The sequence below is a fragment of the Nelumbo nucifera genome, chromosome 4 (assembly GCF_055504915.1).
Source record: "Nelumbo nucifera cultivar China Antique chromosome 4, China Antique-T2T, whole genome shotgun sequence".
Taxonomy (NCBI): domain Eukaryota; kingdom Viridiplantae; phylum Streptophyta; class Magnoliopsida; order Proteales; family Nelumbonaceae; genus Nelumbo; species Nelumbo nucifera.
Genome location: NC_142652.1, coordinates 66733597 through 66761312, shown reverse-complemented (window position 1 = coordinate 66761312; position 27716 = coordinate 66733597). Strand labels below are relative to the sequence as shown.

At 39.2% G+C, this 27716-nt stretch overlaps 1 protein-coding gene across 1 annotated transcript in view; it reads left to right on the top strand.

The window, feature by feature from the left end:
• The window catches only part of LOC104585578 (Flavin containing amine oxidoreductase family), a 41777-nt gene extending 19512 nt beyond the window's left edge, over window positions 1–22265 (top strand). Inside the window, exons 4-9 of the mRNA XM_010242506.2 lie at window positions 2052–2193; window positions 2277–2357; window positions 2613–2784; window positions 4326–4485; window positions 4624–4727; window positions 21713–22265. Of these exons, the coding sequence (XP_010240808.1) occupies window positions 2052–2193; window positions 2277–2357; window positions 2613–2784; window positions 4326–4485; window positions 4624–4727; window positions 21713–22012 (959 nt within the window). The 3' untranslated portion in view covers window positions 22013–22265. The remainder of the gene's footprint in view (window positions 1–2051; window positions 2194–2276; window positions 2358–2612; window positions 2785–4325; window positions 4486–4623; window positions 4728–21712) is intronic.
• The last annotated feature ends 5451 nt before the right edge of the window (window positions 22266–27716 follow it).

Here is a 27716-nt window from a genome sequence, read left to right as displayed (position 1 = left end):
TGTTGGCTGAGCTACAAACCAACTATTTAACCCATTGACCCATTTAACGGCATATACTTGTAATTATAGCTTACGTGGGTGTGACCCAACCAGCACCTACTGAATCAACTCATTTAAAGCCAATCCAATGGATTCCTTTTACCAACTACCCTAACGGACTCAATAGATGGCCCAAGCCATTTCCAACGTAAAGGGCAGCCCATTGCACGAGGCTCCCACCAATGCGGGATCTGGGGAGGGACAGATGTATGTAGCCTTATCCCTGCACATATAGAGAGGATGTTCACAAGATTTGGACCCTGGTCACCCAGGTCACAATGGAGCAATCCATCCATTGTGCCAAGGCCCACCATCAACCCATTTCCAACATGCAACATGGAATTCAGCATTTGGCAAGTTTCCCTAAATGACCTAGAAATCTTCCATGTTGAAACTTACTTGGGGCTCAAAAGGTGTGTCACTATTTCTCAACCCATTCTTTATTCATGGGAAAAATTCAATACAAAAATCCTTGCCAAGTATGCAGAATGAATTATAAATCTTCTAGATATCTAATACTGACAATTGTATTATGGCCTCATATATCCCCAACTGAAAATGTTGCATAGGATAATGCCTTTTAATAGGAATCGATCAGCACCCTTGAAGACTTATTCTAGAAAGAAGGCCTTACAACAGGTCCTGTTGTGGCATAGTGATGGTACTTGGGATTTGGACTGAATTGAACACCAAGGGTATTTTTGCCATTATATAATTTTTCTGTAGGGTCCAATAATATGGTTTAATTGTCTAGTTATAGTTTGTTTATGTTTAAAATTTCAGGGTCATTGCATTAGTAGGATTAGAGTTATTAAGTCTTCTTTGAATTGAAATAGGATATGACAGCTTACTTTGAGTCCTAGTAACAGTTATCAAGTCTAACAGTTTGACTCCTAAGACTATTATGAATCTAATAGTTTGACTCCTAGGATTATTATGAGTTTAGAGTCTATATGTATGGACGTTTTACACAAAGGCAATGAAATATATATTGAGCTTTCTTCAGCTTATGCTAGCTATGGTGAGTGATTCCCATGCCCTAGAGTGATTGTAGGCACCCTGTGAGTGATTCTAGGTATTTTCTCTCTTCTTTCTCTCCCTAACTTCTCTCTTCTTTCTCTCCCTAACTTCTCTCTTATTCCTTAAAGAAGCCATTACAGCCATTGACAACCATAAAACTCTGATCAAGAAGACCATTCAACATTCTCTAAGGACTAGAACTGAGCTGGTCCTACATCACCTTCTCTGTTTTTTTTTTAACATCTTGAAGAGCATAATTAAGACTGCTTTCACTATATTTGTCCCAATTTTCTTCTTAACTTGAACCTTACTTGCGTCTCCATGAGAGACTTGACATGTGAAATTGAACATTAAATGGTACATGTATTTATATAGTTTGTAAAAGGGCATATAGGCATGTGGTGATGGAATAATGAATTATTAATTGTTATGTGTTTTTCTTTATAAATAAAAGGTTCCATCTTATATTATGACAAGACATGTATGGGTGTGCATATGTACATGCTGATGTTGTATTTATGGGGTTTTGGGCCCATATCCATGGGGATCCTGCACTAATTTGTCTCAAATTAAGTGGGTTCTCTTCTCGGATGCCCACTTTCCACAACCCATGGTTGAACCCTACTACAAAACCCAAAAGAAAATATTCCAAGAATTTGCTTTATGAGAAACTGTTGTTCTTTTCCGCTTTCTTTTTTATTTGTTTATTCGCTATTTCCTTTGTTTTGTTAGGTTTCTATTTCTTATTTTAATAAAATTTCTTTTTATTTTACTACACAATATCTTTTATCTTTTACCTTTTACCTCTGTTAAAAAATTTAATATCATGAGCTATTACTTTTGTTGTCACCATGTAAAACTTCAGGTTGTCATGCACAGTGAGTTCTGGTCAAGCTGTCTATGTTAGTGATTAGAAGTCATATCCATGGTGTAGTTTTATAATGGAACTTGCATATTTTTAGATTTAGTTGAGCCAATATTGTTGCCTGCAGGTGTTTATGCTGGTGATCCTGCAAAGCTGAGTATGAAAGCGGCATTTGGAAAAGTTTGGAAACTTGAACAGAATGGAGGTAGTATCATTGGTGGGACCTTCAAAGCAATTCAAGAAAAAAACCCCAAACCTCCTCGAGACCCGTAAGACTTATGTATTGAAGCTTATCTTTTACAATAGCTTTCTTCCATGTATTTTCAAGACATTGAATTGAGTTAGCATGCAGGCGTTTGCCAAAACCAAAGGGCCAAACCGTTGGATCTTTTAGAAAAGGACTTGCTATGCTGCCAAATGCAATTTCTACTAGGTAGGCTATATTGTTAGAATACAAGGGTTTTGGAATATCATTATTCCTGTTCAGCATGCTATTTTGGAGTTCCATTAGCTTTGCACTTTACAGAATTTACCTTTGGAAGGATAAGTACTCCATGCATATTCAAGAATTTTTTTTTTTTGCAAGTCAGCACTGATTTTATGTTAGTTCTATACTGCAATTCCTCTTTTTTTATGGTTTTTCTTTGAAATTATAATGACAGTGATGAAGTTCCATTTAGTCTTTCAGGTTGGGTGGCAAAGTCAAATTATCTTGGAAGCTTTCAAGCATTAAAAAGTTAGATGGTGGGAGTTATACCTTGACATATGAAACACCAGAAGGAATTGTTTCTGTTCTGACAAAAAGTGTGGTGTTGACTGTTCCATCCTATGTTGCAAGTAGCTTGTTGCGTCCTCTTTCGGTACATTCCATTTTTAGTCCTATGGAGTCTGGTTCATATTTTTGGTATTTGTGCAACAGTGCAAAATGGATTTCCTAAATGAAGTGCATATAGTTTACTTCAATGCTTGAGGCATCTCATGGACTTTCACCTTGTACATAAAGAGAAAAATGATAAATGTAGGCAAAACTTGAAAGGATAATTAAGGATTAAATAGGGTGGATGCAAACTGGAAACCTGGGAGTGTGGTCTCTTAGACAGCCTCTAAGAGAGATTATTAGCTTAGCAAGGGAGATTGGGGTGCACTTTAATTGGGTAAGAAGGTCAGCAAATGGAATGGCTGACACTTTAGCTAAGCAAGGAGTTACTAGGGAGGCTTTGTTTTGGGCCTGTTTGTAAGTTTTTGATTTTCTTTTTCCATCCATTTTGTGGGTGGTAAGCCTGTAATCTTTTCAATTATCTAATGAAAGTTACCGTTTCCTATAAAAAAAAAAAGATAATTAAGGATTAAATATTTTATATAGGCAAGACTTGGAAGGATAACCATGCAAGGGTGTTTGGGTACTTTATGTTTCTTTCTCTGGGCTCTATCCAAAGTTTTAGTTTATGAAGTCTTAATCCTAGAACCCTAACCAGTAAAGCAATTCTTCTCTCAAAATCCTAGAGATTATGAAGCATTGGATTTTTCTGATCTGAGACATTTCTTGAAAGCTTCACATAATTTCCTCTTAGCCTGAAATCTTAAACCTGACTATCCTATCTTCAGTCCTATAGTATCCCCTTTGACTTTTTCTCACCTTGACCTCAAAGCCCATCCCATCAGTTTCTTTCCATCTCATATTTTGGACTGCCTTATTTTATTGTCCTCTTCCAACATGATAATTATCCCTATTGACAAAAAAGGAATATTGATAAAAAAAGATGATAATTATCCCATTGACCTCAAAACCCATCCGATCAGTTTCTGTAAGCCTCATCTCAAGGCAAGTCCTAAGATATATACCTCACACGTATATCTTGTTTATTCCTTTATTAACTTATTCTCTTATGAGACAAAAAAGGGTTGTCCATCAAAAAGACAAAAAGGTTCCATTAAGGCTGTTTTATTTCTCTGTAAAATGGATATAAGATTTTCAGACTGAAATATGTCAACTGTTATTTCTATCCCTTCTACAGTAAAGACTTTGTTCTCCACCCCTTGTAATTTGTTTTGATGTAAATGCCAAGGAAAATGAAATTTTCATTGAAAAAAGGGCACACATTTAGCTCAAATATTTCACCTTGAATAATTTGTGTTGACACAAAAAGTCTCTAGTGTAAAAGGATACAAGGACCTTGAAAGTGGTCCATGAGATTGATCTGAAAAAAGAAAAAAAAAAAAAAACCTGGTTGATGTGACCATGAAGCATTATCAACCTTTAAATCCCTTCTCTGGCTGAGGAATCAGGCAAAGCATTTGCTAAATATGGAATTCTTTCTGTGCTATTTTTTTTTTCCTTGATCAACTAAGTATGACATTCATGAGAATGTTCTTTAAAAACTCTCTACCTTATTGTTTGCAGAGTGCTGCTGCAGATGCCCTCTCAAAGTTTTATTACCCTCCAGTGGCCGCAGTTTCTATATCATATTCAAAAGAAGCAATCCGGAGAGAATGCTTAATAGATGGTGAGCTTAAGGGGTTTGGACAATTGCATCCCCGTAGTCAAGGAGTGGAGACTTTAGGTATATCTTCTTTCCTTTAGAACAATAACCGACCAGGGTTATTATGAAAACATTCAGGAGAGCAAAATGTTCCACAAAGGGATGTTGCACAATAGTTTCAGTTTAACTCATAATGCTGGTTTTTCTTGTGCAATGCAGGGACGATATACAGTTCATCACTTTTTCCTAACCGAGCACCACCTGGAAGAGTTTTGCTCTTGAACTACATTGGAGGGGCTACCAATCCTGGAATCTTGACCAAGGTGAGCTTTAAAAGTTTATTGAGAACTTTTCTGCAATGCTATGCCTGTCAAAGGACTCTAGGCCAACCATTTGGTTGGTCTTCTCTAGTAGACCTTTAATGTGAACCCCAACCCAGATGCATATTTGTAGTGCTCATTTTCTTTTTATTTGAGAAAAAAAAAATTCATTAAGCCAAAAAGGAAGGGGAGTGTACATGAGATGATGTACAAAAGGGCTCAAAACAACCAAAAAGAAAAGAGCCCTTTCAAAAACAAGGAAGACCATTAGCACTATACAAACTATCCCTTCCCAGCCCAGATTTAGCTAAAGTGTCAGCTGACTGATTGAGCTCTCTCAAAATCCATCTGAATCTGTAAGTAATAGAAGCTGAAATGTATGAAATTTCATGCACAAAGTGAGCCAGCATCCAAGGCTCAGTCCCCTTCGAGTTTATCCAGCTGATCACATTCTTAGAGTCATCTTTTACTAGGAAGGAATAACTAATTGAAGACCTTCCAGGAAAGCTTTAACCTCAGATTCTGAGGCATCAGCTACTTTAATTGGGCACTGAAGACTAAACACCCATTGTAGGCTACTCTTAGGGCTCAAAATGACTCCCCCTATTCCTGATGCCATCTGGTTGTCTTGATCTTTCCTTAGACTACCATCAAATCATAGAACAGAGTTATTAGGAGATCTTGGAGAGAGGGGAAGACTGATATGAGGAACAGATGGGGATGAATGCAGTGTTTCCACCAGATTCCTGTCTAGATCACCAAGGCTAATACCTGTGAGGTGGAGGCTTTGTGAGCAGATCTGTTCACGGGCAGGGCTCAGGTTGAGCTTTTGCCAAAATTTGAATGGGCCCAGCCCAAAGCCTGAGCCAGAAACAGTGTAAAATGTCATGGGCTGAGCCCAAAGCCCAGTCTGTGAACAGGTCTACTTGTGAGCAAGCATCAAGGAGTTAACCAAAGCTGAAATGCGCCTTTGTAGTGCTCATTTTGGAGGTTTCACGTGAGTCGTGGCTTCTTTTGGCTTTGCAAGGTGGGCCCACCCAAAAAGACTATAAGAAATGTCTGGTGAAAAATCTGGAGAGCCCAAACTCGCTATCATTCAGCCTCATACATGGCTTTCCATTGGAGCTTCTTTTCGTGGCTTCTTCAAAGCAGCTAATCTGAAGCAACTCAACCAAAGGTTAAGCCCTGCCAAATGTGGCTGTAGTCTATTAACTTATCGTACAGGACGCAATGCTATAGGCTATGGCCTTCCAATCCTCCTTGGAAAAAGTAGGAAAAAAGAAGACTGATGGTTATTATCACTTGAGTTCATTAATGGCATCTCTAATGGATTTGTTGAGTAGTGGGTCCCTTCCTCCAAAAGGGATTGAATGAAGGGGGTTTTTTGTCAATTGTTGTCCTGACTGGTTGGTTGATCATCTATGGTGGACTCTACTAGTTCTTATTCTAATAGGTCGGTGTAATTGGATGTGTTGTGGTGTAGTTGGTTGTTTTGTCTGTATTGTCTCATACTCATTGTATTCCTATTCTTTCCCTCGTTGTTCTTGTTGGTTTAATGAAGGTTATTTATTACCAAAAAAATCGTTTTGGTAAATGTTTGACACTTTTGAATGCTTTTGGTGGCTGCGACATATATTTTTCTTTGAGGCTACATTTGTTTGTGGTGTAAACTCTGGACCAGTGTAATATTGCACTCTGATCCGGTTTTGTAGAAGTTTGGTAGAGGTGTTAATATACCTCATAAATCGGTATAAAACTCCATTCATGTCAGTTTTTCCCTCGAAAATCAATGGGAAGTTTATCTTCAAAAAATCTATACTGCTTTAAAAAGCACCAATGGCCTCAAGAATATTTCTGGAATTTTCTTGTTGAAGATTAATTAGTTTTATGATGTTTTTCTGAGTAGATGTTTTATGTTAGTTTTAGATGGTTGTTATATATGCTGTTTTATGTTTTGTCGCCCTATAAGGGCATAGTTGTCTTTGTACTGTTCTATTATTTTAGTATAAATAATAAGTGAAGGGGGCGGCCAAATTATTGCTCTCTTTTCTTTTCAACTTCTCTTCTCTTCTTCTCCTTCTCTCCTCCTCCAAGAAACTACTTTCTTTCATATTTTTTTTAATTCAGAAGATTCCTACTTGGTATCAGAGCATCGACTAGGGTTTCTTGAAGCATTCTCATGCAGCCCTAGATCAACCGACTGCATGAAGTAGTAAAGGGCTGATCTATCTGCTATAGATTGCCCAGTTCTTGGAGTTTTTGGTGGGATCTAGACATCAGGAAGGTGATCTACTGTTCGACATCAAAATCAGGAAGAATTGGAGTACAGGGAAGAGTCCCAGAAAAGTTGGACTCTTTGTTTTTTATCTGATCTTGGGCGCCCAGGTATTGTTAGTTTTCTTTTGATTTTCTGAAGAGGGCGATTTGGTTTCTGAAATTTTCTAGGCCTCCCAGAGTGATCGATTCACTTCTCTCTGTTGGGAGGCATGGGGAGGAGAGAGATTTCCCTCCAGCTAGGGTTTTCTTCTTCCGGAAGGGTTGGTTTCTGTGTGTGTGGTATTAAATTATTTTTTGAAGGTTTCCAATCTATTTTTTCTTACTGTTGAACTCTTTGAAGTAAAATGGAGAGTTGGAATACCGAGATGAAATCTACCAGTACTGTGGGACTGGGTGTTGGAGGTAGTAGTGATATTTTTGGGTCTGAGATCATAACTACAGTAAAACTTGATGGTACAAATTATTTGGAGTGGGCACAATCAACTAAAATGGCTATTGGTGCCCGTGGAAAATTAGGGTATCTCATTGGGGAGGAAAAGAAATCTGATACTGACTCTTCCTGATGGGTGCAAGAGAATTACATGGTAATGTCCTGGCTGTGTAATTCTATGTTACCTCATATTGCAAAAAATTTCCTATGGGCTAATACTGCTAAGGAGATTTGGGATGGAGTGACTAAAACCTACTCTTAGAAGCAAAATGAAGCCAGAGCCTATCAGTTAAGAAATCAGGTGATAAGTATGAAACAGGGAGAAAAACCTCTTGCTGTGTATTTCTCCATGCTGAAAACCCTATGGCAGGAAATAGATCACTTAGAAACTGTGGTATAGGAAAGTGTAAATGATGCGGTAACTCACAAACTAGTAGAGAGGAATAGGGTTTTTGAGTTCTTGGCAGGGCTGAACCCTGAATTTGACATTGCTAGGCAGCATATTCTTTCTAGGGAGGGTGTGACACTCTCTTAGGCTTATGCTTTTGTCTCTGGAGAGGAGAGTAGGAGGAATGTAATGCTGAGACAGCCTGGGATTGACTAGTCGGCTATGGTTGGTACAACAAAACCTAAGCCGAATGGAGACAGGGGGAGTAGTGAGACTAGAAGGGAAGATAAGAAGAACTTGGTGTGTGATTATTGCAAGAAGCCTAAGCATACCAGGGACACTTGTTGGAAGCTTCATCCAAATCTTATGCCTGCTCGGATAAGAAACAAGAAGGGAAATGCAAATGTAGCCACTACAGGAGACTCTTCAGCCCCTCCCAAACGGATTGGGAATCCATTGTAGTAGCAACAATGTAAACAGAATTGGAGAGATTTGGACAGCTTATGAGTAAGAAAGATTCACCCAGCTCTAGCCTTCCAGATGGACAGCAGAATGCAGGAGCCAACTACACCACTTCCTTTGCACATATAGTTAGTTCATATGCAACTGCAAATCTTGCATCCACTTCAGGTAAGGAGGGACCTCCCTGGATTATAGACTCAGGAGCATTTGAGCATATGACTAATGCCCCTACCATTTTTAGTTCCTATCAGTTGCTCTGGTAGAGACAGAGTCTCTACAGCAGATGGTTCACATATGCCCATTGCTGGGAAGGGGACAATTAGAGTGACCAATGATATAACTGTCTTTTGTTTTACATGTCCCTAGACTTCATACCAACCTACTGTCTGTTAGTTATTTGACAAAAAAAATTGAATTGTTCTGTGACCTTTCTTCCTGGTAATTGTGTTTTGCAGGATCTGTAGTCAAAGAAGATGACTGGGAGTGGTCGTGAGGTGAATGGAGTCTACCTTCTAGATGAGATTCCGAGACATTAAGGCCATCATGTTAGCAGCAGCAGTAGTAGTGGGCAGAGTCAGTGAACCAGATTATGCTTTGGCACAATCGCTTGGGACATCTTTCTTTTAGTTCTTTGAAATGTCTTTTCCCAAAACTGTTTGAGTCTGTTCAATTATCTACTTTGGAGTGTGAGAGTTGTCAGTTAGGAAAGCATTGTAGACAGTCTTTTAAACCAAGTAATAAAAGAAGTACTTCTGCTTTTAATATTGTTCACACTAATGTATGGGGGCCATTGAAGGGATGAGAGATCCATTGTATGGACGCCCAAATCTTGCGGAATTAGGTGGGCGAATTTCAAGAATTTTTCCTCCCTTCAACTGGGAATCGCATTCCCTATTTAGAAAATCATATTTTCAAGGATCAATCTTGAACCATAAACTGAACCAGATCTGAACAAAAGCAGTAAGAGAGGATTATACCTAATACGGAGAAATAATATCTCCCAACGAAGGTGTTCACGCCCAAGGAAGGATCCAAAGACTGCTCCCACTGAAGATGGCACAGTGTAGGGTGGAGCAGAATCAGCAGTGTTCTCTCCAAGAACCTAATCCTTCGCAAGAAGTAGCAGGATGGCACGTGAGCACAGCTTTCTATCAGTCCCTTCACAAGGAACTGATATCAAGATCGAATCTTGATTTCTCCCACTGAAAAGGAGATCGAACTGGCAGGTGAGGCGGCAGCAAGAGAGAATTTTCGCAGGTATGCTGAATTCTCTCTTCTGTGATTTCAGCTCTAAAGACTTGCAGTGATCTGATGTTCTTGTGATGTCTAAAGGCTGCCGCCCCTTCCTTCTTTTGTAACTTTAAAGGATCAACTCCTATTCCCATTAGGAGTTGCTGATCCAAATCATATTTGGATCAGACATCCCTTTAGGTGATAAGGATAAACCCTTATCTTATCTGCAGATTAGATTAGCCTTCTCCTAATCTTATTAGGAGGTTTTCAGATCTAAATCACATTCAGATCTGGACTCTCTGAGTGGATAGGGTGAAGACCCTATCCTCTCTACTAATCCATCACAGAATTCGCCCCACATTTAACTAATTAAATTAGCCTAGTCCGAAATGGGCTTTAGGCCCATTAAGGTTATGTGCTCACTTAGCATTCCTAACTGCTGCCCAGTTGGGCTTCCTTGTATGGCGTGGGACCTAAACATTGATCTACACATCAGCCACATGGGTTCAGCCCAGCCTTTGTTACAAGGCCTGACCGAATACACTGTTATGGACAGTGCACCCCTTGAAACCCATCACATGGGCTCTATGGGCCCAACACTTACTCTAAGTGGTCCCTGGGCCAAGCCACCTTGTAACACCCAGGGACTGTGGGCAGATGCAAGATTAGCCCATCAGGTATTACCCTCTATGGTCTTACACTTAACCTCTCAGCCCATAATGATCAAACACTACCCGACAAGAGAAGACCTCTCCCTCGGCTGCAAGCAACAGTGTTGCACTCTCTGCTTGTATGGATCCCGAGAATTAAAACCTTTTGCAAACATTTTGGAAACCATAATATATATATACTTTTATATCTCATATAAAATATATTTTGCAAAACAAATCTCAACGATTGAAATCGGCTGCCGGCAGTCTTGGTTTCCATTAGTGAGAGTGCATACCCGATCATTACCTTTGTCCGACAAAGGGGCTGATCCTGTCACTATGATCACCCACTCAGATGAATTCTCAAACCCCCCATTAATCTCCAAGGTCCAGGGCAATACTGGAAATCTGGTCCGGTTCAAAGATTCAATTAATTCTACACTGCATGTGCCTAGGGTCTCACCCTGGCGGCTAAGACAGGCCACCCCAATCGACTTGGTGGCACATCAGTGTCAGCCTTATCAGGATAGGTCTCCCCAGACCGACCCACTGGCTGTGAACATTCTAAACTAACTCGAGTCACATTAAGTGTCTAGTTTAAGGGTATTACACAGAAACACACCATAGGAACATGAATCAAATATGTACTTTATTCATTTACAATAAACTCATAATGTACATCATTCTGATTGAAGCTAAGGGCATACAAAACTATCTAACAGCCATATCAAATCCCTTCCATTGGAGGATTCCGTTACTTTCTCTTGTTTGTGGTTGATTATACACGATATTCTTGGATATATTTGATGAGATCATGTGATGAGGTTCTTAACTTAGTACGACAATTCCACCTGATGGTTCTCACACAATTTGGAGTGAGAACTAAGGCTTTTAGATTAGATAATGCCAGAGAGTACTTTGAGAAGGACCTAACCACGTATCTCTTAGAACATGGTGTAGTTCATCAGAGCAGTTGTGCATATACATCGCAACAGAATAGAGTTGCTGAGAGGAAAAACAGACACATTGTGGAGGTGGCAAGGAGTCTTATGGTGTGTGCTTCAGTTCCAGTGCAGTTTTGGGGAGATGCAGTTCTTATAGCCGTAAATGTGATTAACCGTGTTCCTTCACGGACTTTGGGGTTTAAGGTGCCATTTAGCCTTCTTTTTCTAGATGGAGAGATATTTCATATACCTCTGAGGGTTTTTGGTTGTGTTTCTTTTGTTCACATTCTTAACCCTCATCGCAAGAAATTGGATCCTAAGGCCATGAGATGTGTTTTTCTTGGGTATGCTCAGAACCAAATGGGGTATTGCTGTTATGACCCAGTGTCAAGGAGCAGATTTGTCACTATGGATGTTACATTTTTTGAATCCACATTCTTCTTCTCGAGTGGTTCTCCTCAGGGGGAGAGTTTTGGGGAGAACTCACAATCTATTCCTCTTCCTGTTTCTGTGGTGCCTCCACTATCTGTCAGTCCTTCTGAAACTCCAGATTCGGCAAATACAGTTCCAGGTATTCCTCTTGAGCATGAGCCTGTTATGTTTTCTGATGATAATGTTTCTGTCCCTAACACCATTGTTGCAGCTGATCCCACTGACTTTGATCTTCCCATTGCACTTCGTAAGGGGAAGAGAAAGTGTACAACCCACTGCATTTTACACCATCTTTCCTACAGTGCCTTATCACCCTCCTACTGTGCTTTTCTTTCTTCCCTGGATTCTGTGTCTATACCTAGGAGTGTTACTGAGGCTCTCTCCAAACCTGAGTGGAAAATAGCCAAGCAAGATGAGATGGATGCTTTAGTCAAAAACCAAACTTGGGAAATAGTTGATCTCCCCTCAGACAAGGAGACAGTCGGATGTCGATGGGTATTCACAGTGAAGTATAAGGCCGATGGCAAGATAGAGAGGTACAAGGCAAGGTTGGTAGCAAAAGGGTATACTCAGACCTATGGTGTTGATTATCTGGAAGCCTTTGCACCAGTAGCTAAGATGAGTTTAGTTTGTATCATTTTATTTCTAGTAGCCACCTATTCATGGCCCTTGTTCTAGCTTGATGTCAAAAATGCTTTTCTCAATGGTGACTTACAGGAGGAGGTATATATGGACATTCCAGCAGGCTTTTATGAAAATTTTGGTAAAGGAAAGGTATACAGACTCAAAAAATCTTTGTATGGATTGAAACAGTCACCTAGGGCTTGGTTTGACAGGTTCAGAGTGACACTCGTCCGTTTTGGATACACACAGACACAGTCTAATCACACCCTCTTTGTGAAGAGGAGAGATGCTTTGGTGTCAATTCTAATTGTGTATGTGGATGATATAGTAGTGACAAGAAATGATCTGGAGGAGATTGATGATCTCAAAAAATCATTGCAGCAAGAATTTGAAACCAAAGATCTTGGTGAGCTCAAATACTTCTTAGGGATTGAAGTTGCAAGATCCAAGCATGGGATCTTCATTTCACAGAGAAAGTATGCACTTGACCTACCGCGAGAGACTGGGAAGCTGGGGACCAAACCAACAGCCACTCCTATTGATCCAAATCACAGAATTAATGGTGTGGATGGTGAATTGGTAGAGGATGTGGGGAGATATCAAAGAATAGTGGGTTGATAGCTGTATTTGTGTATGACACGACCAGATATTTCTTATGCTGTCAGTGTTGTGAGTCAGTACATGCATGCACCTCGGGTTCAACACTGGGAAGCTATTGAGAGAATACTTGCATATCTGAAAAAACATCTTGGCAGAGGCATTCTTTTCTCAAATCATGAGAATCTGAAGCTGGAATCCTATACAGATGCAAACTGGGCAGGATGCTTAGATGACAGGAAGTCTACATCAAGAGTGTGTACCTTTGTAGGTGGAAACTTGATCTCTTGGAAGAGTAAGAAGCAAGCGGTTGTGGCAAGGTCAAGTGCAGAGGCCGAGTATAGATCCATGGCTCATGGTGTCTCAGAACTTCTTTGGGTTAGATCTCGTTTGAGTGAGATTGGGGTGAAAGCAGAGGAATCTATGTTATACTGTGACAAACAGGCTGCAATCAATATTGCCCACAATCCAATTCAACATGATAGGACAAAACACATTGAAGTTGATAGACACTTTATAAGAGAAAGGGTAATAATCGGAGAAGTTTGTTTGCCTTATGTCTCTTCAGAGTTGCAGCTAACTGATGTTCTCACTAAAGGGGTGGCAAGGAACAAGCTTGAACATGATCTACACATGTTGGGAATGTGTGACATTTACTCCCAACTTGAGGGGGAGTGTTGAAGATTCATTAGTTTTATGATGTTTTTCTGAGTAGATGTTTTATGTTAGTCGGTAGATAGGAGGTGGGGACCACAATAGTTATGTAAGTCCAAATTTTATTATGTTTTTTGAGTGTTATATATGCTGTTTTATGTTTTGCCGCCCTATAAGGGCATAGTTGTCTTTGTACTGTTCTATTATTTTAGTATAAATAATAAGTGAAGGGGGCGGCCAGATTATTGCTCTCTTTTCTTTTCAACTTCTTCTCTTCTCCTTCTCTCCTCCTCTCTTCAAGAAACTACTTTCTTTCATATTTTTTTAATTCAGCAGATTCCTACTTTTTAAGGACAAAATTTACCCCTCTATATTTAAATTTATTGATAAAAAATGTGGGCAAATAGGATAATCGGTTCTTGATATTAAATGAGTTTAAAAGAGGTAATTTTAAGATATTCAATGCATTCAATTCTCTTTCATTAAATCCAACATTCAAGTTATTAACTTGCATGTTCATTGAATCATATATTTAAGTCATTTTTGTTTCTTCTCATCATTAAGTTTTATTAATAAAATCCATAGGTAATAAATTAATAATTCCAATAACGTAAAAACTTATAATTTTAAAGTCTACCTAACAAAAATAGTGTTTTCATCTAGGTGATGGTAAGAAATTAAATCATTTTGGGTCAAATGGGTCAATCCATGTTGCCACGATTAAATAATGAAATTCAAAAATAGATAAAATGAAAAAATAGAAATTAAAAAAATTGGAAACTTTTTAACATACATATTAAACAATAATAAGTATAATAAATGAGAAATGTTTCTATTAATGATGGAAATGGAATGTAAAATTTAAAACCAATTAGAAATAAAAATATTTTCCTATTCTACTCATTAAATCTTGTATTTAAGATATATTTTTCTCATCATTAAATTCTTGTAATTAAATCCACAATATTAATTTTAATAGTATAAAAATAAATATTTTGAAAAGTAATTTGAAAACAAAACCATTTTCTTCCCTTCCAGTGGTGGGCAAGAAACTCGACCATTTGAGGGTCAAATGGATTAATAATAAATAATGCCATAATTAAATAGTAAAAAATTAAAATAAATAACTATGAAATGTAAGAAGTATTTTTATTAATGATGAAAATGAAATGCTAAATTTAAAACCTATCTAGAAATGAAATGATGTCATAGTCAATAATAAAATTTTTAATAATAGAAAATACAAAGAATCACAAAAAAAAAAGAAAAAGATAAAGAAAATTTTGGGCACATATCTAATGCTATATATTTATAAAAAATAAAATATTGGGTACATCTCTAATATTGTGCATTCATTATATTGAACAAAAATAAGTTTTATACATAAGAAATAATTTTATCAATGATGGAAATGTAATACAAAATTTAATGTCAACCTAGAAATCAAACTATTTTTCTTTTTAGATAGTTGGTTAGTGTATTGAGTCAAATGATACCACAAACAAACAAAAATTTAGTGCGATAAGTAAAAAACATTTTATATAATGTAAATGGAATATATAATTTAAAGGGAAAATTATAGTCAAAGTCGGTTGTACATTTAATTTTAGGTTGTAGGTTGGTATAGAAACGAACAAAACTCTGACAACCGGCTCTACATTTCAAATTATAAAAAAACCCTGCCATGTCATCGAAGGATTATATGGCTGTTGCCAACATGGGACTCTTAGTCCATGTTGGACACAACAAAAAGCCTATACCAAAAATAGGTTTTCAATTTCTCTCCCAATCCATCTGTCTCTTGATCTTCCTCTCTTCTCTCACTCTCACAGTCATCTCTTGATCTCCCGCTCCTATCTCTCCCTCTCTTTCAGCTTTGGTATATAGCCAAATCAAAACCCCTCTCTCTCTCTCTATTGTTCTCCCTCAATCTCTCATTTTCTTCTTCCTTACTCTCCCTCTTGGTCAATATCACCTTCTCCCTCAATCTCTATCATTCTCCAATGGTGTAAATTTCATAGACAAGAGTTTCTTGTGAATGTTTATCAAATTGGTGTAATGATTTTTGAACCATACCAAGTTGGTCTCATGTTCTTTTATACAATTTGATTAACATATAAGTGTGTAAGAAAAAAAAAAAAAAAAGAACGAGAGAGGGAGCGGGAGAGAAACTGAGGAAAAACAATAGAAATTAAGGAAGAATGAGAGATTGACTGAGAAAGAGAACGATAAGTAGAGAGAGAAATTGATATAGAGAATATAAATATAGAAACCAAAAACCATTTTTATTTATTTTCAAATCACACAGTCATTGAGCAGATAAAGATGATTGTGTGTGTGTGTGTGTGTGTGAGAGAGAGAGAGAGAGAGAGAGAGAGAGAGACTAAAAACCCTTTTTTATTTTTCCAATCACCTAACATTAAAGGGCAATTTCGGTATAAGCTTTTTGTTGTGTCCAATATGGATTAAGAGTCCTATGTTGGCAACAACCACATAAGCCTCCGATGACATGGCAAGGGTTTTTATAATTTGAAATGTAGAGCTGGTTGTCAGAGTTTTGTTGGTTTATGGACCAACTTGTAGCCTAATTTTAAATTTTTTTTGAGAAAGGGTAATGTAATTTTATTGATAGAAAATACTAGTACAAAGGCCCCCCCAACTAAACACCTTAGAAGGGGAAACAACCCAAACATAGCAAAATTACAGATGCCATAGGTTCCTAGAATTCAGCCTAGCCCCCAACTGAGCAGCCTGAATTCCCTTCGAAGCTGAGACCCAAGAAATCAGCTTTCCAAAAGAAATAGATATTAGGTCTTCTAGATCCTTATAGATATTCTGAAATAGTCTTTTGTTCCTTTCTGCCCAAATGGTACTGATAATTGCAGCCGGAATGGACATCCACACTACTGAAGCAAGCTTTGACAATCCCTGTAATCCCCAGCTCCACATCTTCTCCTTCACCGAAGCTGGCCTTGACCAGGCAAGACCCACCGAACCAAGAAGGTGATTCCAAATTCTAGCAGATATTGAGCAGTGCAGAAACAGATGACTGCTATCTTCCACTCCTTGACCACATAACACACACATCTGATCCTGAATATGAACCCCTCTCTTACATAGGTGGTCTTTAGTTAAACACCTGTCTAGAGCTGCAGCCCACATTAGAGCATTGATTTTTGAGGGAGAGGTTGGATTCCAGATTCTGGAAGCAGGCATATCTTCTGAAGTACTCATTGTCAAGTGAGTGGCAAATGACTTGACTGAGAAGAGGCCATCTGTACTCCAAGTCCAGGACCAGCTGTCTTCTTTGAGCAGATTTAGGGGTTGAAGAGACAGCAGATCAAGTAGACCAGCCAGGACAAGAATTTCCCAATCCTGAAAATTCCTTCTGAAAGAAGGGCACCGGGCTACTGAGTTCCCAACCACCTCATAACATTCAGCAATCACTGCATCTTGATGGCTTGCTAACTAGAATAGATGTGGGAATAACTCTGAAAGAGGAGTGTTTTCACACCAGGGATCTTTCCAGAAGGACAGCCTGTCACCCTTCCCAAGGTTGGGGCTTAAACCTCTATTGAGAATGGGAAGAGTGTCCATTATTTTCCTCCATACCGAACAGCCTAAGGATGGGGGAGAAGAAGTGGTGATCCAATCTCCTCTATTTGTGTTGTATTTTGTTTTCATTAACTTCCTCCACCAGTGGTTTCTTTCCAACCCGAACCTCCTGATCCATTTCCCAAGAAGAGCCTTATTAAAGGTCATCATTCATCTAATACCCAAACTGTTATGGTCACACCATCCGGCAGCGCACTGCGGCGCAGTCATAGGCAGCAGCAGGCACCACCTGGCAGCGCCGCACAGCAGCACGCACCGCCGATAGCGCGCAGCACACACCGCCAGGCAGCAGTGCACACCGCACGCACCGCATGGCAGCACGCACCACGCACACGCCCGGCACCGCACGGCAGCGGCACCATGGTGCGCAGCACGCACCGCCAGGCAGCAGCGCGCACTGCACGGCAGCACGCACTGCGCACACGCCCGGCACTGCACGGCAGCGGCACCATGAGCCGCGTGCACGCACTGCACGGCAGCAGCACTGCGTGCACGCACCGCGTGGCAGCAGCACCATGAGCCGCGCGCACGCACCCGGAAGCAGCAGCAGAGCGGGGCCCACACGACAGCTCATAGGGGTGGGCCCACCCTTATCTGGACACATCAAGCCAACTCGCCGCCAGCTTATCTTATCCCTTATCCCTTATCCCTTATCCCTATCTTATCCCTTATCCCTTATCTTATCTTATCCTTATCTTATTTTATCTTCTTAAGTAAGAGTTATGAGTTTTAGTTTGAGTAGGAAATTAGGAGTTTTAGTTTGAGTTGGATTACCCTAGCCTAGCCGAATCCAACAAGGAATTCTCTTCTGTAATCTCCTATTTAAGGAGCTACGAATTGAAATAAAGCATTCAGTTTTCGCAGTCAAGAAAGAGAGTAAGGAGTTCGGGTGATCTCTTGGACAAATCACCCATTAGGAGAGTTCGGGTGATATCTCGGACAAATCACCCACGTGATTGCCGCAATGGGCCCGCGCGTAGGATCCTGTCACGGGTCGGTCCACGGTGCAAAAGCCCTGCTTTTCCTTGTGCCTTCCCTTGCGTGCAGACCCTATTGCGGCAATCGCGTGGGTGATTTGTCCGAGAGATCACCCGAACTCTCCTAATGGGTGATTTGTCCAAGAGATCACCCGAACTCTCCTTACTCTCTTTCTTGATTGCGAAAACTGAATGCTTTATTTCAATTCGTAGCTCCTTAAATAGGAGATTACAGAAGAGAATTCCTTGTTGGATTCGGCTAGGCTAGGGTAATCCAACTCAATCTAAAACTCCTAATTTCCTACTCAAACTAAAACTCATAACTCTTACTTAAGAAGATAAAATAAGATAAGGGATAAGGGATAAGATAAGCTGGCGGCGAGTTGGCTTGACGTGTCCAGATAAGGGTGGGCCCACCCCTATGAGCTGTCGTGTGGGCCCCGCTCTGCTGCTGCTGCCGGGTGCGTGCGCGCGGCTCATGGTGCTGCTGCCGCGCGGTGCGTGCGTGCAGTGCTGCTGCCGTGCAGTGCATGGGCGCACGGCTCATGGTGCCGCTGCCGTGCGGTGCGTGCTGCCGTGCGGTGGGCGCTGCTGCCTGGCGGTGCGTGCTGCGCGCCATGGTGCCGCTGCCGGGCGTGTCCGCGGTGCGTTCTTCCATGCAGTGCGCGCTGCTGCCTGGCGGTGCCTGCTGCTGTGCGTGCTGCTGCCTATGACTGCGCTGCCGGATGGTGTGACCATAACACAAACCTCCTTTACTTTTCGGAGAGCACACCTTCTCCCAACTCACCAAGTGGATTTTCTTCCTATCCTCCTCCCAACCTTTCCATAAAAAGTCCCTTTGCAGCCTCTCAATTCTTTGGGCCACTTTGCTTGGAATTGGGAATAAGCAGAGATAAAATGCTGGCAAGTTGGATACGGAGCTTTTTAACAGGGTAATTTTGCCCCCCAAGGACAAATATTTAGCCTTCCAAGTTGCCAATTTCTTTTCTAGCTGCTCTAAGACTGGTTCCCAGATCAATGCAGAAGTGCATTTTGCTCCTAGTGGGAGTCCCATATACTTTGTTGGAAGGAACCCCACCTGACAAGCTAATCTCTCTGCCAAGACCTCTGCATTTTCCACTTTTCCCACTGGGATCAAACAGCTTTTACTCCAATTAACTTTCAGTCCTGTCACCACTTCGAACCAGCTTAGAATTCCCATTAATAGGTCTAAGTGTTCTTCATTGGCTTCCATAAAACATAAGGTGTCATCTGCAAATTGCAGTACCTGAACCTTCTCCCCTCCTGGCACCACCTCAAAGCCCTTCCACCACCCCCTCCCCTGTTTTTTGAATGAAAATTGTAAGTATTTCCATCACACAAATGAACAAAAGAGGGGAGAAAAGGTCTCCCTGTCTGAGCCCCTTAGAATTTTTAAAAAAGCCTATTGATTGGCCATTTAGGATGACTGAAAACTTAGGAGAGGTGACAAAAACTTTTATCCAGTTCCCCCAAGTCTGCCCAAAATTCATTTTATCCAACACGCAGTCCAAACATCTCCAATTGACATTGTCATAGGCCTTGTCGAGGTCAAGTTTGCAAAGCAAGCCTGGATTTCCCTCCCTTAACCTTGAATCAATTAATTCATTGGCTACCAAGACACTGTCCATCATTTGACAACCGGGGACAAACGCAAACTGATTTTGAGAGATCACACTTGGCAACACCTTTTTCAACCTCTCTGCCAAAACCTTGGCCAAAATCTTATAGAAGCTGTTCAGGAGGCTAATAGGTCTGAAATCCTTCAAGTTTGTAGCTCCTTCAATTTTCGGGATCAAAGAGATGAATGTGGCATTTAGGCTTCTTTCCAATGAGGCATTCCTATGGAATTCTTGGAAAAGCTGCATCACATCTAATTTCACCACTTCCCAATAGCTTTTGTAAAATAAAGTCTGTCCGGACCCGGGGACTTCTCTGGATCTAGATTCTTTATCACCTACCAAACTTCCTCTTCCGAAAAAGGAGCTTCCAAGCATCTTTGTTGGTCCTCAAAAATTCTTTTGAAATTAACTCCCTCTGGCAGAGGTCTTTTTTTCCATTCTTCCTTAAAGAGCTTCGCGAAGAAATTTATAACCATTCTTTCCTTGTCTATCCAACTTTTCAAAGAAACTCATGATGTCATAACTGAATAATAAATATTTAAAAAAAAGATAGAACACCAAAAATGAAAATGTATAGAATTCTTTCGAAAACATTTGAGAACATTTTTGGTATTATATATTCATCATATTAAATAAAAATAATTGTTAAAATAAAAGTTATTTTTAGTTATGATAAAAATGCAATACAAAATTTTACAACAACAACAACAATAATAATAATAGTAATAATAATAATAATAATAGTAATAATAATAATAATAATAATAGTAATAATAATAATAATAATAGTTGTTATTTGCTATAAGCATTTAAGTTTATTTTTAACCATATTGTTACTTTTGTTAATTTTCAATTTTATCTTAACTATGATATATCTAAAATTCAAGTAATTAATATGAAGAAAATTTTCTCACATGCAACGCATGTGCTTAATTACTAGTAAATAAATAAATAAAATTGATGTAAAACTTAATCTTCTTCTCCATCCAAGTAAAAACTTGTTTCATCTCCTCTCTTCTTCCCATTGGATATGATACAATGGTCACCTTGCATCTACCTTCTCTACCATCGGTGACAGATAACAATATTCCAGTTCCGGTTTAGAGCTCTCTCTCTCTCTCCATCTTTCTCTCTCATCTCTGCAGAAACAGATGCAAGCATGGAGAGACTGAGCTGTGGCACTCTAAGCTATTCATCCTGCGAGGAAACCATTTCAGTGCACAGCTTTAATGGTAGATTTCAGTTTACATCTTCCGTCATGCCCACCCAATAGGAGCCTCTTTGCGTCGTTGGTTACCAAACGAAGTGGATGCAAATGGGTCTGATAATTCAGTCCCCATTTGCATTCACCTAAACTGGTGCATGATTGATTTCCACCGTACATATTTGCATTTACACCTCAAACAAGCGCAGTTGAATGATTTTTTAGAATTTCATTTATTATGTTACTCAACCATCCCCACTACAGATTCATCAGCAGTTCTGTAGGGATGAGCTAATTAGGAATCTGAGGATTGCCCCTCATCTGGGTTAAGGAAAGTTTGAGTTAACCCAATAACTGAAGAACCAAAATCATTTCTCATGGGTGAAAACAAGTATAGTCCTTGTGTAGTTGCACACAACTACTGTACAGAAGCAGGGTTGGTTCCTATATTCAACCAGATAAAGCCTTACATCAATCATACGAGGCATGATACATGTGAGGCATTATACATGCTTGCTATTCTCCTCAAGGATCAATATTTCAGGCTTATGTTCATGGAAAATATATTTATGCTGGTTTCCAAACTCACAATCTCCTTTATCCAATCTTGGGATATGCAGTGCAGGTCAAGCTCATCACTAGTTAGTTGTCCAGTTAAAGCTATACATTGATTCTCATTATTAGACCTAAGGCTGGCCCATGGTGCCATCAAGGAAAACTGAGCCTAGTCCGGAGTGTTTTTTGGCTTGTATTATATGTTCTTTATTTTTTTTTCTGCTTGTGGTTTGTCATAATTCTTCAAAGTTTATTCCATGAGCCATCTTGTTTTCTATGTTTCCTAATATAAATTGATGACTGCAGACTAAGAGCGACCTTGTAGAGGCAGTCAACCGGGACCTGAGGAAGATGCTTATAAATCCAAACGCAGAGGACCCCTTTGTTCTTGGCGTTAGAGTATGGCCACAGGCCATTCCCCAATTCTTGACTGGTCATCTGGATCTTCTTGAAGCTTCCAAAGTTGCTCTTGAGAGTGGTGGATTTCAGGGGCTGTTTCTTGGTGGCAACTATGTGTCTGGTGTTGCACTGGGCCGATGCGTAGAGGGTGCTTATGAAAGTGCAGAGGAAGTGTCTACTTTCTTGTCCAAGTATTTGTGTAAGTGAAATCATGTTGGATAGAGGCGCGTCTTTAATTTTTTTTTTTGTTTTTGGCAATTGGGTATAAAAGGATATGGTCGGGTGAAATAAGAGGACAGGAGAAGTTTTGGGCAGTATCAATTTTGTGAGACGGATTATGTTGTTTGTCTTATATTGGTTTAAGCCAACGACCATAATTACCTGTCTAGAATTCACCTTGAATGTAATCATCTCAGTTTTGATTTGGTAGAACTTGAATCCACACCTGCTTCATCCAAAATGACATCATTTTTATTATTGTCCACTTAATCAGATCTAAGTGGAGTCACTGGCAGAATATTCGTAAAACTAGAAACCAGTTTATATTCTAAGCCGGTCATTTTCCATTTTATTGGAACTACTATAACCTTATTTGGATTTTCAAGTATGAGCTCAAGAAGTCATCATCTACCAGTGCCTAAAAGTCACTCCAAGCGTTGAGCTGTTTTACAAGCCATGTGAAAATCATTCTAGTTTGAAGGAACTGCTTCAAGTGTCACATGGGCTTGGCCCCAGAATGAACAAATTCTAGTTTAGCCACCCATGTGTAATTAATGTTTTGGCAGTAAGGTCGTAGAACATGATAAAAGTATGTAAAAAGAGGTCTAGTCTGGGCCACAATATTGATTCTGCCTGTAATGCCAGTTAGTTATTTAGGCTGTGTTTGGTTGCAATGCAAATAAATTTGCACTGATGCAAAACCATGGCAGTGTAAATGATTTGAGTGTAAATTCTGACCTATTTTTGTTTCAAATTTTAGTTTATTTTGTTTGATTGTAGTACGAATGAAGTAAATTAAAACATGAAACAGAACAAAGTAAAATCCAAAACAAAATTAAACAAGAATTTACATTTTTTTTTTTTTACATTTGCAATTTCATGCATTTGTACCAGTGCAAAATTTGCACTGCAACCAAACATAAGAGTACAAATACAAATTTCCAGATTTCCAAATACATACAAAATGAGACAAAATATAAGATTTTGCACTCTATATATTTGTATTTGAACTTCAAAAGTGAGCCTTAGATCTTTTAGTCTCTTTTGAAAATAAAATTCCTTGAACCAGATGGTTGATCTAAACCACCACTCCAGCCTGAGGTGCTAAGGTGCCCAATATGGGGTACTGTAGAACTTTGGAAACTGGTTAGAATGCGAGATGGATTTATTGGCCCATCACATGCTTCAACGTGTGGCTTTTGTTTGCATTCTGAAATCCAAAACATTGCATATTCGATTTCTTGCTTTGGTGGATGGGTTGCCTTCTAATCGAGTCTGTTTGGTGAGGTTACGTAAACAACCTATTAATCTTCTGCAATCTGCATTGCAACTTTAGGGGGGTGTTTGTCTGTACATATGATTTTGTTTCTTAAAAGTTCAAGCAAAAACAACTGTCACATCAGCAAGCTACAATATTTGTTGTGTTGAAAATATAAAATCGTACATATTGGCGAACAACCTCACTTGAATTTCAAGTCTCCCTTTTCTTTTTTTCTCACATTTTGGGAAAGAAAAAATCGACAGTACTCCAATACAATAAACTTTGGCAACAATGTTACGTGTTAATTAATTGGAGACATATTTCATCACGGTGGGTCCCCCATACTTTCTGGATATCCCACATCATTTCTCAACGTGACAGAAATAGGTAAAAGGTGTGTAGAGAAAGGCCGTACTTGCCCAATTTGGAAATCGTTTTTTTTCCCTTTATTCCCCTTATTTTATTATAAACATTTCTTCAATGTCTTATAGTCTTTATATTATCTTATGTTATATGGTTTCATACCCCGACATTGCCCCGGCTTAGCTCTATAAATCTATTAACTATTTGACGGGTTCAGGTTAGTACCCAAAGCATGCTGAAGCTGTTGATGAGATCCCCATTGACATTCCCTAGTTTATGGGTCCTGTAGACTGTAATGAAGCCCTAGACCTAGACTGATGCAGCTCTGCTTTGCCAAATTGCCATTATTTAAAAAAGAGAAAAGCTTTCAACTGTTGGTGTAAAATCCAAAGAAATTAAACGGGCCCATGCCCATGCGCCTCCCTACGGGGTCAATTGGACTGAATTGGGTCTAATCCGATCCGGTCCAATGTGAGTCCATTACAAATGGACCAGGTTCAATCTACTCCAATGAATATTTTGGACCGGTCTAATTCAATGTTTGGACCTTTTTAATCTATTCAAATTTGTTTTATTTAGATTAGTTCTAACTCAAGCCTGGTCCATTGACACCTATATTCTTATCTTCTATCAATAGACTAGATATTGACTCAATTCAACCTAATCCAATATAAATGCATTACAGATGGACCAGGTCGAATCCAATCCAATATGTCTTGCTGATCCATCCAATCTATCTAAATTGATTTTGATTTGATTGGGGTCCAATCCAAAACCAGTCCATTGACACCCCTACTCCCAAGCAACTCATGGGAAACTAACCAGCTTGGTGCTTGACTGTGGGAATCCATCAACTGTATTACCAAGTTTGACTAAGAATAAAAGTTCTAGCAAATAAAGGGGGTAAACCGAACCCCAAGGATTAGACATGATGAAACCAAATGGAATCCACAGCTTGGGAGAGAAGAAAGTAAAGAAAGTGAAAGAGAGGTTTCTAGTGGGCTTTATGAAATTGCAGTTATATTATTAAAATAAAAGCAATGTACGGGAGTATGGGGGGCAATGTGATGAGATGTTGGGAGGGTGGTCCATAGGGGCCTGGACAATGGGCGATGGGGCGCCTCCTACGATGCTTCTTTCTGGCTTCCTCCCCTTAACTTGACATTTCAAACTAGTCCCCCTCTCACTCTCTGTGGTCTCGGGTCTTTGGGTATTTGGATGAGAGAGAGACAGATATGCTTGAATTGTACACAAAGTGCATTGCGCCACAAATTAAAATTGAAGTCATTGGAGCAAGAGAAAGATGGGCAAGGGAAGCAACATAGGGGAGGGGAAACAACTGACTTTACTTTCTTTCCCTTGTTTGTTATAACCCAAATCTTCTCCACACCATCTGAGCTTTCTTCAGGAGCAAGCTAGACAACTTGTTTCCCCTTATATGGGAAATAGGGAACAGAAGAATGTAAGGGAATTTTGACCCGTTTAAAGGTGGCTTGTTTTGGCTCATGACTCATCTACTTCTAGAATTAAAGCACGCGCTATCCTGTTAGATATGAAGCTTCAGTAGGAAGAGAATGAATACCTTTACTAGTAAGGCCACAAAGCAAAAGCATTTGAGGGATTAATAATATACTGCGTGAATTTCATTAACATCCCTCAACTTTCTGATCTTTTGATCGTATCTTCTATCAAACCAAACACAGCCTAGTGTAAAAGTTGTTGAAGGGTTGTGTATTCACAATATCACATGGGCGGAACAAAGCACTACTGGAACTTGGAATGGTGCTGATCAGTGAATTAATTTGAACCCCCTTGGCTTTCAGAGGCCAGAAGTCCTTTATATGTGATGGCATCTACTCTCTGCTTCTCACACGTTCATGGACCATGGTTACTGTGAAACAATGAGAGAGAGAGTACAATTCCATTTTCCCATTCCCCCCTTCCCCCATTTCAGGGATTGAGTTGAGTGCATGTCTCCTAGAGTCGCTCTCATGTCTTTCTTTTAGGAGGTGTTTGAGATTAGTTTACAGGGCCTCATTATCAGACAACCCCCACCAACAGCAACCTCCTAAGACTTCACTTTTCTAACCCCCAGGTTTCAAAAGTTCAAACCCCATGTCCCTTCTTGTCTCTTGCTCTCTCAATAACCTATAAACAACATTCTCAATTCAGTTTACTGATAAAAAAAAAAACAATATCAATCTTACCTTACAACCCCATTCTCAAAAAGTAAAATAAAAACCATTCTCTCTCTCTCTCTCCCTTTTATTTTGAGTGAGAAATTAATTTTCAGTTCATTTGCTTTTTTTTGAAGCCTAATAAGGTGAATTCATTAAGGGAACTCAGAGAGCAGTCAAAAGAAATACAATCAGAGAGAAAATTGAGGCACACCAACCAGGTGTGAACATTTTGAAGATTTAAGCCAAATTTAGCCAGGATATGGCCCACTTGATTAGGGTTCCTCGGGATAAAGCTCACTGAGCCAAGAGGGAAATTTTGGAGAAGAACTCTGCAATCAGTAATCGTGCGTTGTATCCACCATGGTGGAGAAGATAAGGTCTCCTACAGAATCTGGATTACAATGTTAGCATCACCCTCAAATAATTCCAGCAAGGCAGGGCTTCATTTGCTTCTTAAATCTGTTCAAATAACATTTCATATATATTTCACTAATGAATTACTATTGATCATTTTTTTTTTAAATTATGGATACATGCCATTTAATTAATTAATTTTTTTTATTATTCGAGTAGAGTATGCGATAGATAGATCTTAATTTTTTATTATGGTCAATATCGACCATACAAACATTATCTAGCTAAACCTCCTTAATTAATAATGTATTATTTATTTTCTTCCCTACGTGACTCGATGGAGTGATACATTGAACATTTATGCAACTTATGGTTAAAATCTAATCGAATTCATCATGGTTTCTCGTAACCCATATATAATGGTCTCGATTATCCACGACCCTGTGTCCATTAATTTCTCAAAGCCTGGAGCTCGCTAAAATCCACTACTTTCACATAAACTTCCTTCGTTGTGTTTGGCGTTGCACACACTCATATAGACATGTTAGAAAACCAAATGTTTTGAAGCTCTAACTGCTTTATTTATTTATTGTCTCAATAGTCTAAGAGATGTGGATATATACCAAACCTCCTCCTGTTACTATAGTCTATAGCAGTGTAGCTGGTCAGTCAGGCTATACAGAAAGCGAGTGTCCAGCCTTGGCTACAGCCGACAGAGTTGTTCATCTGAACTTCAAAAAGGAGATGGAGAGTTAAATGCTTACTTGTCCCTTGTCCCTAGCAAGTAGCCCCCACACACTTATCTCTATCTTACTTTTTTTTGGGACTTTCAAAGAAAACCAAACCAGCACTACTTGGATTCTCATCGACCAAAGGATTTAAAAACCAATTGGATATTGGTGTGTGTATATATATAGCTTTCAACATAGAATATCTATCTATTATCTGTTCATCAGATTAGTATAAAAGGCTATTAGCCAATGTCCCAATGTTGGTCGAAGATATCTGGGTCTTGGGAGGGGGTAGATTGGAATTGGATACAAACTAAGCTTTTGGTATTATTTTTTTTCTTTTCGAAAGTAGTTGCCTTTATACTATAACCAAAAGTTAAATGTTTGGACCCTCTAATATATTTAAATTGATTTTAATTTTGATTGGTTCCAAATCAAAGTTGGTTCATTGACATCTGTATTCTTATGTTTTAGCAATCCAATCCAATATAAATCTATTATAGATGGACCAGCTCCAATCCATTCCAATAGATATTTTGGAGCATCGAGTCTAGGCTGGTTCAGTTCAATATGTTTTGTTGGTCCATCCAATCTGTCTAAATAATATCCAAAACCAGTCCATTTGTACCCCTATTTTTATGTCACTGCAACGCATGACAAGAGTTTTATTTTCAAAGAGACTAAGAGAATGTTCTATATACACCTTGACTAGTTTGGTTTTTCATCTGTTTTTAAAATAGCAACATCAGCAAATAAAAAAAAAAAAAAGTTCTCAGCTCCACCGTACAAATGGAATGAATCCT